Source organism: Talpa occidentalis, unplaced genomic scaffold (assembly GCF_014898055.3).
Source record: "Talpa occidentalis isolate TD23 unplaced genomic scaffold, MPIMG_talOcc4v2.1 talOcc4.14, whole genome shotgun sequence".
NCBI lineage: Eukaryota > Metazoa > Chordata > Mammalia > Eulipotyphla > Talpidae > Talpa > Talpa occidentalis.
The window spans coordinates 60442914-60460375 of NW_023601433.1; the positions used below are offsets into that span (position 1 = coordinate 60442914).

Below are 17462 nucleotides of genomic sequence, written 5' to 3' on the forward strand. Positions count from 1 at the left end.
GTTCCCCGCTCTGGCTCTGGTGAATTCTCTCACCCTTCCACACTTCTGACTGTACCCAGTGCGTACATAAATAAATAAATCTTTAAAAAAAAAAATAGATGTTCTCACAATATTTCATATGAAAAGAGCTGAAATAACAAAAGATGCAACATTCTTAGCCTGTATTTGAAATCATCTAACAACTATTGTTTATTCAAAGTAAGCTATCAAAAATGTACACTATCAAAAGGTCTCAAAAATCAAAGACCACATCTTACAATAACATTTAAGTGTTCATTTATCAACCACTTTATCATTATTTAAATTGATGACGGAGGGCTTCCCCTGGTGGCGCAGTGGTTGAGCGCTGGGCTGCGAAGCTGCACGCAGCCTCCGCAGTGCTGGTTCGATCCCTGGCCGCTGGTGAGGGTCTCACATGGTGCGACAGACCTCTCCTGCTGCGCCCGCTGCTCCCCTTAGCAGTGTATTTCGTCAGTCTGCCTGTTCTGTTCCCCACTCAGGCTCTGGTGAATTCTCTCACCCTCCCGCACTTCTGACTGTACCCAGTGCTTGTATGAATAAATAAATAAATCTTTGAAAAAATAAAAAATAAAAATAAATTGATGATGGAAAAAGCTATACTATATTAAGGTAAATTATTCACTATGAATAATGTGTGAAAATTATTTAACTCTCTGATACCATACCCCAATAAGGAAATGCTCGTTCCACACCAAAGTTTCCATAATAAAAAAGTTGTACTTTTTTAGAGGTACATCAAAATTGTTATAGGATCTCAATTAGGGTAAAATCTTAATTGTTTCCTCACTCTCTAAAAGTACCATTAACGCAAAGCAGCAAAGTCCAGTTCTCAGCAGAATAGGAACGACAGAAATATTACACATACTTTCCCCATAAATGAGAAGATAATATTTATATCAAATTTGAAGGTCTATAGTATAGACTTGGTTCTTGATTCCAAAGACAATGAAATATATATTTTATATGAAAATGTTAACCTATGTTACCCAGTGATTAAATTTCATACAATAAAACCTCTTAATTAGGGTAAACTGCAATTTTGCCTCCTCATATAGCTAACGAGCCATTTTCCAATGACTAGTCAACAGAAAGTTTTAGATAACATAACTAAATCAGTCAATAAAGTAATGACATACATCTATCTTCTTAGAATAAAGCAATCAAAAAGCATATCCTTGCTTAAAAATAGAAAAGTGCACAGCATTTGAAGGAATTAGATTATTCAATCTCTGATGAAATGACATAATTCCAACTGCAAATGACTTGAGACTTCTGAAAGAAAACAAAGAATGACACTTACTCATGACTGGAAATGTCTCTGTATGTTATCCCAATCAGATATCAAATCAAAATCTGCTGTCCAAAGTTTCTCAGAGGAATACATGTCCTAGGCAGAAAACAAAAAAGGAAAAATCATATTTTCTAATTGTCAGGAGTTTAAATTATGCTTTCTAAAAGGAAATGAGGAAAATAACTTAGTTTCAGAATTTTTCTATTTCCAAAAGGGCTTGTTTTCATTTAAATATAAAAGATTACCAATCAATCTTTATAACATGATATACATTTTCCTTTTCCTGTAACAAGTTACCTCAAAAGTAAATAATACATATAAATTACCACATAGAAACATACCTATCTTTAGTTAATAAAAACATTCCCTCCCCCCTCCCTGCATAAATAAATCATAGGGGAAAAAAATCACTCCATCACATCCGCTCAGTGTATTTCAACTGCACATAAATGATTTAAACCATCAAATAAAAATCTCCAAAGTTGTTGCTATAGACTCTCTCCGATAATGGATATTTTCCTCATTATAAAAGTAATATGGGTTCATTGTGAAAAAATAAATGGTACAATATCAAAGTAAAAAAGAAAAGTTTTCTCAGTGTAACATAAAACACTATGTTAGTGTAAATACAAACTTAACCCTTTGCTAAGATTACTATTATAAATCAATACTAACAATACAGTTAAACATATTCATGGATGCACAAATGCTTCCCCAAATCTAATATCAGATAAGATCAGATTCAAGACAAAATTTGCATTTGTGCTATATTATGCACAGCCTTCTTCATACACTGGTGAGCTCCTTTTTGCAAACACAAAAAGTATTATTTATTTTCTAGACCAATTAAGACTATAGCATTATACTAAGGACCTCTGCTTCTGAAACAGGTTAAAGTTAGGGTAATATCTTTTTAAGAAATCTTCTGCCCCCATCTATACATTTTCCTCTTGTCACATAATATACACAAGAAGTATAAATTTACAAAATTAAAAAAGACTGCATCAGCATCTGTATGCCCAACACGGTCCACAAGCTGCAATTAGCAGTGGCATGTAATCACAATGCTGCCACTTAATCACCTGATCCCAGCCCACATGCTTTCTTCTCTATCTTTGCAATAGATATTATTAAATGATTTTCATTTTCAGATAACCCAATTATCCCAAAGGAAATGAGAAGTTGTACTGAAAATCTAAATAATGATGTAATTTATAATGTCAGCTTTAGAATACATCATGAAAGTTCTCACACTTTCTGGAGGCATTTCACTATGTTATTAGATTTGTTTTCCATTCTAGGAAACTAAGTGGCTGAACATGCTGCTCACTGGAGATGTTAGGAAAGTCAATTCCACCTTACAAATATATTAAATGTTCACAGATGATCGGATAGTTCATTCACTTTTAATAGAGATCTAATCTCTCGACACAGAGGCTTTTCTCTTTGTTCAAATTTGTATCAAAACTACTTATCTTAAACTTAAAATTCCAAAATGCCAACTCAAAGCACTACGTACTAAGCAATGTGCCCCTGCTCTCCATAATCAAAAACTGCCAAGTCAACTTATTTAAGAACTGAAGTTCCTAAAATATCCAGTTTTCTCAGTACTAAAAACAGTAACCTCAAAAACACCAGGTTAAAAAAAGCTTACGCACATTGGATTTATATAACCTCACTTATCCAAAATGATAAATGTACTTGACAAATAAGCAACAATATACACATTGCAATTAATTTCATGGAGTAGTTCCTAGAAACAATCTTAAATTACCCATATCTGAAGTGACTTGTTTAAGATTCTTTATGCAAATCCCAGCTTTGAAAGATTCTTCCAACTAGTTCCAAAGTAAGTAACCTACCAGTTCATTCAAACAAGTATGCTGTTCAGTAGCACATAAGACAAAATTCTCAGATTCCCTGTCTCTTCCCCTAAATGCTATCCCATCCCACTGGACATAAAAAAAGAAAAATCTTGTTTTTCATACCATCCAGGAGAGATTAATGTCTTAAACCCCCTTTTATTTCACATAAAAGGTATATGGGGCTATTACTCCAAACCTGGCCCCTAAAGTCCAGAGGCCAAAGATTTGAAAGTTTCCTGGAACTTGAACCATTGTTGTTTAGCCTTAGCATGAGAATTTATATTCATGCTCACCGAATAAGGGTTCTTTCACATGATTCCTCCAACTTGTGTGACAAAGCTGATATGTATAAATGGCTACAGATAACTCATCCTGGCATGGACACGAAGCGTAGAATTCAAAGGAAAGTAAGCACTATCATATTCTTTCCTTGATTATAGGCACTAAACGTGGCCTTAAGGTAATTTCTTCCTCTTTTAGACAGTTAAAACCCCTGGATGTATCCAAAAGGATTTCTGACTTCTATAACACCTGATAATGCATTCTAGAACTAGCTCCGTGGTCCAGTTTTAATCATGTTAAAGTTTAAATTTAATATAATTATAAACCACAACATTTGGTGTTACATTCTGCTATTTCTAACAATATTGTGTCAGAAGACCAAATTAACATTGACTTCATTGAACAATAATGTAGATGAAAACAATATATGAAGAACCCTTATCTACACTAAAAGTTGATGTGATCTCTGTATTTTGCTCTCATAACAAATTGTAATGGAAAAGAATTAAATTTAGTCTTGAGGACATTATGCTAAGTGAAATAAGCCAGTCACAACAGAACAAGTATTCCATGATTCTATTTATATGAGGTTCCTAGAAAAGTCAAATTTATAGAAACAGAAAGTTTAACAGTGCATGCCAGGGTCTGCAAGAAGAGAAAATGGGAGCGTCAACAGGTGCAGAATTTCAGTTTGGAGAAGAAAAAAGTTCTGAAGAAGGATGGTACTGGCTATACGTGAATGTCACTGAACTATACTCTTAAAAATGGTCAAAACAGTAGATCTTAGGTATGTTTTACCACAATTTAAAAAACTCAAATTAGCTATAGTTCCAAAAGAGTAAAAAGATTCCTAGAGTAACAGAAATTTATTATAAAGAATCTACACATTTTTATTAATACACATTGACAACCAAATAGGTATTTCTAACATGTTTAGCTATAAAGGAAAAAATAAATGTCTACTTGAGAAGTAGAACTCATTACTTAGGCCCTTTTTAATACCTACAACTAAATTACCAACACAGGACACAGTCAAATCTAGAAGCTAACACTAACTGTTGAAAGTCCTTTTCTAGCCCTCAAAATCACCATTCTCTATGCTTACTTGATATTTTCATCCATTTTTAAAATATTTCTCTCTCTCTCTCTCTCTTCTCTCTCTCTCTCTCTCTCTCTATATATATATATACATATTTTCCTCATTCATATACTCTTGTATACTTTTGTATAGATAAAGTACTTGGTACCAAGAAGCTGAAAACAATGTATAAAATTTTAAAATCTTTAGACCGAGTATTTTATCTTTTAGCCTACTTAAATTCTTTGCACCACAAGAAGAACAAACTAATTATTTAATTCTTTCTCATAATTTTTAGCTTTATGGTGTCAGTTTCAATTGAAGAATTTCCATCACTCTTGTATGAACTTTCCAGTTTTTATCATTCAAGATAAGTACTTTTCCAAATAAAATAAAGCTTTCAGGGATTACTGTTTCCAAGATTCTTGTGTCCAAATGGTTTATGAACACTCTTGCTACCTGATACCTAAAAATGGTAAATCTTGATAAAATACAAGAAACGTCTTTTTAAATATATAGCTAAGAGAAATTCTCAGAGCTCCTCCCTCCCTATAAAAAAAAAAAAATACATTAAGACAAACAGAGCCTTAAGTAGGCAATGATTCTATATAGAAATTGCCCTAGAGGCATTTGACAGTCTCCCATAGCCAAGCTGCATTGTCTAAAACTATAGTCACTTAAATTTAGGTTAATTAAAATCACGTAAAATTTAAAATTCAGGTGCTTGTCTCACCAGTCAAATTTCAATAACCACTTATGGCTATTGGCTGCTGTATTGGACACATAGACACACATACACACAACACACACACACACTCTTACTTTTCCATTATCACAGAGCTTTCAGTATTAACTATTATGCAGGAGACAAAGTCAAAGCTTCACACTATACAATATAGCAAGTTTGACTACAGGTAAGCATATTAATGCTGATTCCTGATGGACTCCAGCTAAATTAAAAAAAAAAAAAGTAACATTGAAAGAAAAAAAAAACCTATCTCAAGGCAAGTCTGTAAGGAAAATTCTCCTCAGAATCTAGGTTTATTTGTATTTTGGAAGTAAAGAAGAGTATTCCCTGGAAATTTGTAACCAAAGCCACCTTCACACATTTCAAGTACAAATCCAAACCACATGTATGTTGTGAAAAATCTCAAACCTAGAAATTTTAAGTGGCCCTACCTTAATAGTGTCCTCCATTATAAATCCCCGCTAGGAGAAAGCACCCTAAAGTCGGGTCTCATATGAACTTCCACAGATAATGTTACAATAAAAATATGCTCAAATTTTTAAAATATGAATATTCAAGATTCAATAGAAATAATAAGTAAACTCACCATGTTTTTTTTAAAGGAATGGTAATGTTTCAAAATGTAATATGAAATGGAAAATAAGAGCAAAATGGAAGGCAACAAATCTGAAAAAGAATCAAGTGAAAAACAGGATAACTAATATTAAGCCTCAATGGACAAATTCAGCAAACTAGACACTGCTAAATAGAGAATAGATCTGAAATTACCCAGAGTACAACAAAAGAAGACAGGTAAAAAAATTAAGGAAGATTAAGAGGTGGGGAAAATATATTAAAAACACTTAATATATGAGACTCCCTGGTGGCGCAAGGGAATAAGACGCAACCTATGGAGCTGTCTCAGAGACTCTGCAGCATGAGTGTGATCCCCAGCCAGGGAGCTGCCCACATGGCACAGCAGACCTCGCGTGACTCCCCGCTGCTCCCTCAGCAGTGTATTTCAGTTGATCCGCCTGTTCTGTTCCCCACTCTGTCTCTGGTGAATCCTCTCACCCCCCCTCTACACCTCTGGCCTGTACCCCAGTTCTTATATGTACAAATAAATAAATCTTAAAAAAAAAACAATACATATATCTAACTGGATTTCAGAAGAACATAAAGAATGAAAGACAAAATGCAGAAAAGAAAATAACTGAGAATTTTCCTAAACTGATAAAAGATACTAATGAACAGATTCAAGTTTAGCAAATTCCAATAAGTATAAATAAATAAAAAGGAAATTGATGCCTACAGACATCAAAGTAAATCTGCAAAACATCAATGACAAAGAGTTCTTAAAAGTAACCAGAAACTTAAAAAAAAAAAAGGTAACCAGAAACAAAAGTCATATTGCTTATATTGCTTACAAAGGAACAATTATTCAATTATACTTGACTACTGATTTATCAACTCCAACACTGGAAGGCAACGACACTAGAAGAATATGTTCAAGTTTTAAGAAAAAATAACTGTTAAGCTATAATTATATATCCCAACTAACATCAACTATTTTTTTCAAGTGAAAGCACAAAATACAGAATATTTCAGTCACAAACTAGAAGAATATACTACAAACAGATTCTCATTAAGGATGCGTCTAAAACTACAGTTCACAAATATGAGAAGTGATGCCAAAAAGAAAGTCTAAAATACAGCAATGAGAAAACAAAACTGTGAATGAGTAAATGCAAACAAATATTAGAGATAAAATTTCCAAATTAAAAGCTACCCCCCCAAAAAAAAAAAAAAAATCCTAAAACACTGAACAAAAACAGCCTGAAACCCAGAAGGAGGGTGAGAGGAATGGAAATATTCCAAGTTTCTGATGCTGTTGTTCAGGAGGAAGATACAACAGACACTTTTGGTTCATAATCCTTCCTTCACTCACTGCCTTTGCCATAGCTTCCCTGGGGGTGGAGTATATCCCCCAGCCTCATGGATTTGGGGGCCTAGAGATATGACGACGTTGGGATGTGGGCAGAACTGACACAGCACCAGTTCCAACTGGAGACTCTTAAGAGCACTGAACTTACCTATGTTCTCCTACACTCCCACATAGCACCCAGGAAGCTTCTTGTCCCACAATGAGTAGATACCTGGCAAGTAACTGGACCGAACCCAAAGCTTATAGCCAGACCTCACAGAATACAGAATCTATGAGCTAGAAATTACTGTTGTACACCATTGAAACTTTGTAATCATTTGTTACACAGCATTATTGCAGCAACAGATGACTAATATAGAAAGAAGAAATATTAACTTTAAAGGCAAAATAATTAAATTTGTGAGTTAAAAGATAAAGGCAAAATAATTAAATTTGTGAGTTAAAAGACTGTATTATAAAACCTTGTCATATGCTAGTCACAAGAAACAAACCTAAATCATTAGACCACAAAAAGGCTACAAATCAAAATTTTTATAAGTACATCAGGCAAATACTAACCATAAGAGAAAGCTGTAGCTATAGAAATTCTTTTACATGTAGAATAGGAGATATATTGAAAAATATTCTTAGCAATGATCCTTGTAATAGGAAAAAACTGGAATTTCCAACAGCAGTATAAATAATTATATCATCTTTATATAACCAAGCATTATAAAGCAATGAAATGAGTGAACCACAGGTATGCATATCAGCAACTAAATCTCACAAATATTGACATGTGCTTCTGCTGCATTTATTATGTATGTATATAATGATACAATTTATATATAGTTCCAAAATAGATAAAAAGAACAATATTCTTTTCATGGAAAGATAGAGAGAGAGAAAGAAAGAAAAGCAAGAAAATGCTAGACTTCAAAATGAGGCTGGTAATTTTCTTAGGACAATAGGGATAAGACAGTCATAGCAGGGAGATGTGAATCAAGAGGGTACTAGTAATGTTCTATCAATTAAGCTAGGAAGAGGATAGTAGAGACAGCATTCTTTTAGATTTTACAGAACATAGCCTTGTGTGAATGTAATAATTTAAAATATTTTAATATGAAAAAGAAAAAATTTCAACGTAAGTCAGAAATGAAGTGAATATATGACACCACATACATAAAGAAGTTAAATGCACTTAAAACCTTTAAGCCATTAATTAGGAGGCAAAAACAGTTGTAGTGATTCACTTATCCTTTAAGAGACAAATATGTGATCAGGTCCACTTATTGCAATTCCACAAATTACAAGAGCTTATATGTGAAAAGACTGATGATTATGTTACTCACATGTGCAAGCAACTGACCTACAGTTATATCATTTGTGCTGTCTGATCTCAGCAGTCTGATCACTGAAACTTCTGATCTCACCTTCACAGTGGTATAATCCAAGTTCATTTTCTAGTAGAAATTCCTAAATCCTGATTTGCTAAATTGCTGTGCTGAACTGCCATCCACACCCACAAAAAATAGCTTAAGAAAATGTCCTTCTCTGAAGCATTATTTACAACTGCTAAAAAAAAATATAAACTTAGAAGTCCAATAATAAGGAATTGACAAAACTTATATAAATTTACATGTAATGGACTCTCATGCTTCTACTGAAAAATGTCTCAAAGAAATTTAATGGTAGGGCCTCCCTGGTGGCACAAGGGGTTAAGCACTGCACTATGAAGCAATCCACAGCCTCTGCAGCATGAGTTCGATCCCCGGCCGGCCAGAGAGAAACCCACATGGCACAGCAGACTCGCCTCTCCTGATTCGCCTGCTGTTCCCCTCAGCAGTGTATTTCAGTCAGTCTGCCTGTTCTGCTCCCCACTCTGTCTCTGGTGAATCCTCTCTCTCTCTCTCTCTCTCTCTCTCTCTCACACACACACACACACACACACACACACACACACACACACGCCCCTGCATCTCTGGCCTGTTCCCCAGCTCTTGTATACATAAATAAATCAATCTTTAACAAAAAAAAAGAAATTTAATAAATTAAATTTATTAAATTTACTTATTTTGTATTGCACACTACTTTGTATTGCACTTGATGTGACTTTTTCAGTGAGCAAGTATCAAAAATGATATCTCAACCAATTTAAATTTATTTACCCAGATTTACAAACCAATATTTAAGTGATTAATGTTCAGTATTTAAGTTTAAAATAGAAAATATAAATTTACTATTCATTCAATAAATACTTAATGAGATGCTATTATGAGCTAGGCAGTATTACAGGTTCTAAAGACACAGTCATAAATAAAATAAAGACCCTATACTAAGTGTAGCATTATCTTCTGAATTCTGATTCACATTTCATTAGTTCAAATATACTGTTTGGCAGGGCAGATTCCCAGATAATGTATTCTTTTTCCAGATAAAGAAGTAACTTGAGTTAATTATTTGTTGACATGGATCACCACTGTATTTTCACAATTCGTATAATTTCTATACAAAATAGTCTTTCTGCAATCTATACCCACTAAAACACAATGCTAAATTCCCACAACAAAGTATATTCCAAGTTCAAGGGGAGTAAAGCAAATCCTCTATCTTTGCTAGAGTGAAAGGAGATTATCTTGTTTATCCTATTCACTAAATCAACAAAGTACTTCCTGCTAATAAGATCAAAGAATGAGATGGGCAAAATGAGCTTCATTTGGTTTCATCAGTTTGTTTACATGTCTATGTTAATGAAGCATGAGATAAGAATAAGGTCAAATTTCCCCTTCTACAGGTAGAATTTAAGTTAGGGATTCCAAGAGGACTTATCAAATTCTATAGTAGCTCTATATCATACATATCTATACATATCTACTTCTAGGTATTTATGAAAACAAATGTCTTACCAAGGCGCCCTTACTTAATCAGATATGGAGAGGCAAGACCTTTCAAAAGTAGTTTATAATGTATTTACATATTAAATTTGCCTAAAGGGCTTGATACTACGGCATATCAGAATAGGCCTGAGCTCTACAGATAAAAGCTAAAGTGAAGGATACAATAGCTCTTGATTTTGTGAGCCTGGCATCATTTAAAAAATCAGTTTTTAAAAAGTTCTGCAGTTTAGTAAGCAACCATAAAGCTAGAAGTGACTGGTAAAAGTTACTTAATAATCTTACCTAATACTACTAATATTAGTGATCTAAAATCCCCACAAAAATGCAGAATATTCCAATAAAACACTGCATGAATGAGATTAGATTTTCTTCAAGGAGGAAATTTTTTCATATTTCTAGTATAAAGATATTTGAAGTGTAAAAGCAAACATATTAACTAAACAACTTCAGCTCTAAAACAAATTATTTGCAAATGTGTTTATAATTAATATTAATTAAGATTAGAATTACAGTGAAAATGCTTGTCATTACGCTTTGATCTCTAAATAACAGCCCATTGGCAAATCCAGCTTTGCTTTATGTGACTAATGGGTCTTTTCCTTTTTCACTATAGAGACTCTTTTAAGTCCATGCCATTACTCCACCATATAAGGCTTGTGCAATCTCTAAATACAAGGTAATTGCATATTAGATCAATGGTGGGAAAGAAAATCTATGCAAATTCTGTATTCCAAAAGATACTGTGTTAAATACACATTTTAATGCTTTGAAATTTTCAGAAGTGGTCAGATGTTAAAAACAGACTGTATACCAGTTTAGAATTTATATGGTCAACTAGGGCAGTGCTGTGAGAAACAAAGCATATTAGTACTTAATTCTAAAATCAGCACATATTAGAAATATGTTCAAATTTTTCTGAGCTTGAGTTTCCCTCTGTATTTGGAAAATGATAATACTTTGCAACCTTCCAAGGACAAAAGGCGTAAAATTCTCAAACTTTCCTCTCTTGTTAGTAAGACTCATTGAAAATTACAACTTGGCCAGAATTGTATTCTTTTTTAATTCCAGACCTCTAACTAAAATAATAAGCACTACAGCAGACACCATGAGGAAAATTAAAAAAAAAAAAGGTAGACATGATTTCAGGCCTCATCTACAAGGAATTTATATCTAGTTGGATTCTAAACATTAGCGTGTATTCACCCATTCAATTTAATAGATACTTATTCAGTCATACAATGTGCAAACACTTCTCAAGGGAGTTGAGAAACAACAATCAAGATAAACTTGGTCCCAGCCATTCTGAAGTTAACAAAATACACATATTCAGGACAAGAGTACTAAGGAAAACCAAAGTGAGATGGGAGTCAAGAGTTTCATCTCCTACAAAGACCCTGTGCTAATGAGTAACTATATGGACAATAAAAAGAAAAATATATATACATATACAGTGAGTGAGAAGAAAATTCATATAGAATGTCAGTAAAATTGGAATCTAACAAGTTGATGGTAGACTATGGACACTGTAAGAAAATCAGTTAACATATAGAAGTCCGAGATGCAAATGGTTCAGCTCTGTCACTAACCAGTTCTAGGAATTCAGATCAAGTTCCTGAATTTGGGGATATTTTTTAGGAGTCATAGTAACTAGAACAAGCATTAGGCAATTAAAAATAAAAGCTACTGCTTCATGCAACTACACAGTCAAATTTCACTGATATAGCACTGAACGAAAGAAGCCAGATACAAGAACTACATATTATGTGGTATCATTGTGAGGAAGAACTAGAAATTGTAAAACTAATCTATGGTGGTAGAAAAATTGAGTGTTACCTGAGGCAGAGAAGAAAAGTGGTACTGAATGGGAAGGAATGTGATAGACTGCTGAGGTGGCAAAATGTTCTGTATATTGAACTGGATGTGATTAAACAATTACATTTATATTAATTCTTCAGGATATATACTCATGATTAATGCACATTAATCTTAATATACAATATTTTTAAATGTGTATTGTATCATAATTTTTAGAACAAGAGGGGATTATCAAAGAGCTAATAAGATAAAGAGGAATTACCAGCCATAGTCCAAGAGAAATCAGTAGTCCAGAATAGGGAGCTTGGCACCCCATAAAGATTCATGGAGGGCTTCCAGTGGTGGCGCAGGTGGCTGAGCGCAGCACTGTGAAGCTGTCCGCAGCCCGTGCAGAGAGGGTTCGTTCCCAGCCGGCTGGTGAGAATTCCACATGGCGCGGCAGACCTCTCCTGTCTCGCCCGCTGCTCCCCTCAGCAGTGTATTTTGTCAGTCTGCCTGTTCTGCTTCCCACTCTGTCTCTGGTGAATCCTCTCACCCTCCCGCACATCTGGCCTATATCCTGGTTCTTGTATGCATGAATGAATAAACAATAATAATAATAATTAAAAGTCTTTAAAAAAAATTCATGAAGCTTGTCTATGCCTTGAAATGTTTGCCAAATCACATAACTGAATCCCTAAAGAAGGGATGACATGGAAGTAAGCTAAAGTGTTTGTTGCATAGACAAAAAAAATCTCAATAAGGATAGAGGTGATCATGACTACCTAGCAAAAATGATAGAAAATTCCTTACCCAAATGTATAATTACTTGTAGAAGCATGTTTTCAAGTATAGTGAACACTTACACAATAGAAGATAAGCAGGCCCATAAAATGAAAGTCCTCAAGAAGTAAGACTACAGGAAAAAAACAGCAGGACTCTGGGTCCAAGGAGATATGTGCAAAGTTGGAAAATTTTGATTGGACATCAGAAGCTCTAAAAGTGGCTTAGTAGAATGTTAAAAGAACTAAATTGAAATTCCTGAAGTAAAATTTACAATAATCAAAATTATGAATCCAGACATTTTAGAGCAGATCACAAAGACTAAGTTAGATAGTTAAGATAGGCCAGAAGAAAACATCCAGGAAAAAAAAAAAAAGAAAAATGTAGAAGACAGATGAAATACACAGAGGATTCAGTCAGTGACTGAATGTTGTGTAATTGAAGTTCCAGAAAGATTAGATGAAAGAACGGGAAAGAAGCAATATTTGAAGAGATTAAAACTATCCGAAACTGATGAAAAACATCATGTCATAGCATCAAAAATTCTTATTTCCCCCAAGCAAGGAAAAAAAGGAGGGTGAGAAGGGTAGGAATCAGAGGAAATCAAGGATTTGGGTGGCAAAAATTCCCTGAGGAAAAAATTATCAGTAAATATCCTGAGAAACAAATTACTAAGAAAGCAATAAAGTACAACTGATTTTTTACATTTTTAGCATTCATATCAATATTTATATGCCAATTCATTCATTTGTATAGACAGCACCAGTAAAATACACAACTGTCTAGCACATACTTAACCTTTATAAATTTTAACCTCCCTACCTATTCAATTTTTTTCCTTGTGACTGACTTTTCAAAATCTTACTTTACCTTATCTTTTCTTATTTTGCCAGTTATGCTAACAAGCATTAAAAAAAAACCCAGAAACAATACACCTAGATAGTCAACTGGCTTCTACTGATAAATACTCTATCGTTGCCATAATAAAATATCAACTTACCATTACTGATCTATTTAACGTTACTAACTGACATTAACACATTAAGAAGCTTAAAATAATATCCTTTCACTTATTTCATGAAAAACATTACTCTAATATTTTTTATTCACTTGCTAATTCAGAAAAAGGGAAATTCCAGAATAAAACTATAACTCTTTCTACACTCATATCAATGTCAGCAACACACAGGTACAATGTGTACTTCTATCAGGGAATAATTAAACAATCTCTTTAGAGCCAAAAACAATCAAATAACACATGAATCCACCAGAGTGGATTGCTACTACCATTTTGTGAGTGTTTTAAATAAGGTATTCTAAGCTCTTCAAGGGAAAATGTCATCAACAGCAAACCAAAACACTACACTGATGTCATAGTAGCTGTTAAAAAATTTTTAATATTTTTACTTAATTCCAGTTTTACAGATATAGAAACTAACAAGTAAACCATGCCAGAGTTATGAAAGTAGACACCAAAGCATAGAGTTGTTTCTAGGTCTCGTGTGCTTAGTCAAGATCAAGACAGATTCCCTTTCTCCAATGGAGATGGAAAAAGACTGAGCCACTTCATTCAAAGGGGTATGGTGCCAAGGGGCTTTTCTGCCACAACAGTGGCTGCTTACGTTCCACCATGTAGGCAAACCAACAGAAAGCATTCTAAACTTCACAACAGTCTCTTCAAGGTCTACATACATGCTGTTCTTCAAAGTTACTACCCATCCAGCTCCCCTTTCACCTTACAAGTCACTGCCTTCAGGAAGCTTGCCTTGACGCCCCCAAATCAAGTTAGGAACCAGCTTGCCTTGACTCCCCCAAATCAAGTTAGGCACTGTAGTTATAGGTTTTATAGCTGGCTGTAATTCACTGCAAAGGATTTATTCCACTTATTGTTGAAAACAAAGGACCTAACACAAAGTAATGGGGTACACAGAAGGCATTCAAGAACTATTTGTTGAATAAACAAATGTGAATTTACAATTCCCTCCAAATTTACAAAGAAAAACTTTTTTTAAAAGTCAAGTTATTTGCATGAAATGATATAGCCTGCAAAGGCATAAACCAATGAGAATCCAAAGTGTCTATGACAAATTCCCTTATACTAATGTCCGTGTTCTACAATAAAGTTTGCAAGTAGTCAGATTCTTTCAAATTCATATTATTTTTTACTGACTACCACTGTAAAACTTGAGACACTTTCTAAAGCAAAAAATAAGTCTCTAAATATAAGTAAACGACATCTAAGAAAGAAATATAACTTTCAAAATCACACTGAAGAGACAAACTTTCTGGTAATAAGTGGTCCGATTATTGTTGATAGTAACACCAATGCACAAAACAAACAAGAATGTTTAAAGTGAAATTGCAAATAAAAACTAGAAAATGCAATCACTTGTCTCTCTCTCTAACTAAAGTAGCAATTCTAAAGTTTCAGTAATTTGAGTAAGTCTTTCTCAGCTTCAAATTGCCTTAATATTCTTAATACTTTTTTTTTAACCAATGTAACTGCTTGTTTCCAATTTGCCACAAACTTAAATTTACTGGTCTTTCACCCATTTATACTGGGTCACAAAGTAGCTAGCAACTTATCATAGCGCTAGCAACTTATCATAGCGCTAACACATGGTGGTGGCAAAGGCTGACCAGTACAACTGTGGTTGGCAGTGAGATTTGATCTGCCATGTGGAAAGTTGTCAACGTTGTCAATAGCGCTGATGATGGTCAAAAAACTGTTCAGACTAGTAATGGGCTATTCTTCCCAGAAACAAGTACACCAGAAAGTCTGATAGTCTAGCTGAAAACGGTAAATGGTAACCAACAGTAAGTAACCAAAACTAACATTCAGGACCCAAATTCTTTATATTTGGCAAAAGATACTTCTTTGTTACAATTCATTACAATCTCCAAGGAAATTCTGTTAACTCGGAATACCTGCATTTAAAATGAAGACTTTTTCCTCTAAAAATTTATACTTTTAATATAATTAGATTTTAAAATTAGTTATTTTTTTTTCTTTTATATTTTGGCATATGTCAATTGCCTATGTATTCTACAACACAGGATCAACATTCAGTTTAGGTAATAAACTAGACTATGTTCAAATTTTATTGTTAAAAAAAGCAAACTAAAGAAACATTTTTGTTAATTTCAGAGTCTGACACTGAGAAATCAAGCCATAAAAAACAAACTGTTCATTTGATATGGTTAATTTGTTAAATTTTATTACCATGACTTCACAAATGAAAAAGGTACCCTGCCTTCCCTCTGTCAGCATGTCCCAGAGAGTCAGCATATAAGAGAATTGCTCAGGGAGCTCTCTAAAGTTCCGTACAACTTTCTAAACTACAAAATACTAATTCTCTATCCCGAAGACTTAATTCTACTTATAAATAGATTTATATAGGATGGAGATCCCTTCCTTCTAGCAAGCAAAATATTTAAGATCGTGTCCCCACTTCTTTTTTTTTTTTCCCCCATTGGTGTCACATTCTTTTCAAAGCCATTCCCAATTCAAAAAACCTGCCCAATTCCATCAGGGACTAATTGGACTCATTTTAAAATCTCCGGTCTAAAAAGCATCTACGGATTAAACGGAGGGAGGGGGGAGGGAGAGGGGGCCTGGGAGGAGGGGTTGAAGCAGCCGGGAAGACGCTAATCTTCAAATTAGATAAATGATATAAATGTCCACCCATGAATTCAGAGACTCCTATTTTCCGTCGTGAACATACAGGCGAAGAACCATTCCCACGCGTTAGAAACGCCGCACCATCCTACAGCTGTTAGCTCCAAACTATTCTGCAAACTTTGCAGAGACGCACAGATTTCCAGGCTCTCTCGAGCCCTCCCTCGCCCCATCCTCCACTTGCCTCGTCGAAACAGAGTTCCGCGGCACGAAAGCAATAATTTAAAAAGAACGAAGTTTGCCTGGGTCCTGCCCACTTGGACTCTGGAGGAAGCAACTGAAACTTGCAAGGGAGACACGTCTCCCGGGGACCGAAACCAGCCCCGGGGGGAGGGGGAGGGCAGCGGGTGTCCCCTCCCCCAGAATCTGGTCGACCCCGGCCCCGGCCCCGAACCCCCCCCCGCCCCAGACCCGCCAGCAGGTTCCCTCCCGCGCTGTCCCGGGCGGACCCTCCCCGCACACCCCCTTCTCGGCGGGCCCGCGCCCCCCACCACCTGCCAATCACACTCCCAAGATCCCACACTCGGGGTCCCGGGGAAGGGGACGGGGACAGTCACGGGCACCCGTTTCCGGAGCCTGCCCGCCCCGAGGGCTGCGGGGGGAGCCGCAGCTCCGTCCACCTCCCCCGGGTCCGGGAATGGCGGCGTCCGGCTCCCCGGGGCCAACTCCGCGTCCCTGCCCGGGAGAAAACCCCAAGAGACCTCCGCCGCCGCCGCCGGCGGGTCACTCGCGGCAGGAGGTGAGGAAAGGAAGTTACCTCCGGGCAGTCCCATCGGAGGAGGCCGTGCACGGGGCAGCGAGGGGCGTCCCGACGGCCAAGCAGGTCCCGGCGCGGCGGCGGCTACCGCAGTGCCCTCCGCCCCATTGTTTCCCTTCCAAGAAGATCCCGGCGTAGCCGAGCCCGGGAACCAGGAAGTTCCCCGGCGCGACACCTCCTGCCGCCGCTATGGAAACGGCCCCCGCCTCCCAGGGCGGCCGGCCCGGGACCCCGCCTCCGCGCCGCCGGCCCCGCCCGCCTCACGGGCCACCGCCAACCGTCGCCGCTGCGGCCGCGGCCGCCGCCATCTTGGCGCGGCCCGAGCGGCCCCTTCCCGGCGGCACGTGCGCGCTGCTCCCGCGTT

The 17462-nt window shown here is 36.3% G+C and overlaps 1 protein-coding gene across 3 annotated transcripts in view; it reads right to left on the minus strand.

Moving 5' to 3' along the window:
* USP6NL (USP6 N-terminal like) overlaps positions 1-17462 on the minus strand; it is a 229592-nt gene that overhangs the window by 116537 nt on the left and 95593 nt on the right. For 2 of the 3 annotated variants that reach the window (XM_054695087.1, XM_037510601.2), the window contains one exon: positions 1322-1408. In XM_054695087.1, the coding sequence (XP_054551062.1) occupies positions 1322-1325 (4 nt within the window). In that variant the 5' untranslated portion in view covers positions 1326-1408. Of the gene's footprint in view, positions 1-1321; positions 1409-17098; positions 17307-17462 lie in introns of those variants that run through there. The other variant, XM_037510600.2, reaches the window with a different exon arrangement.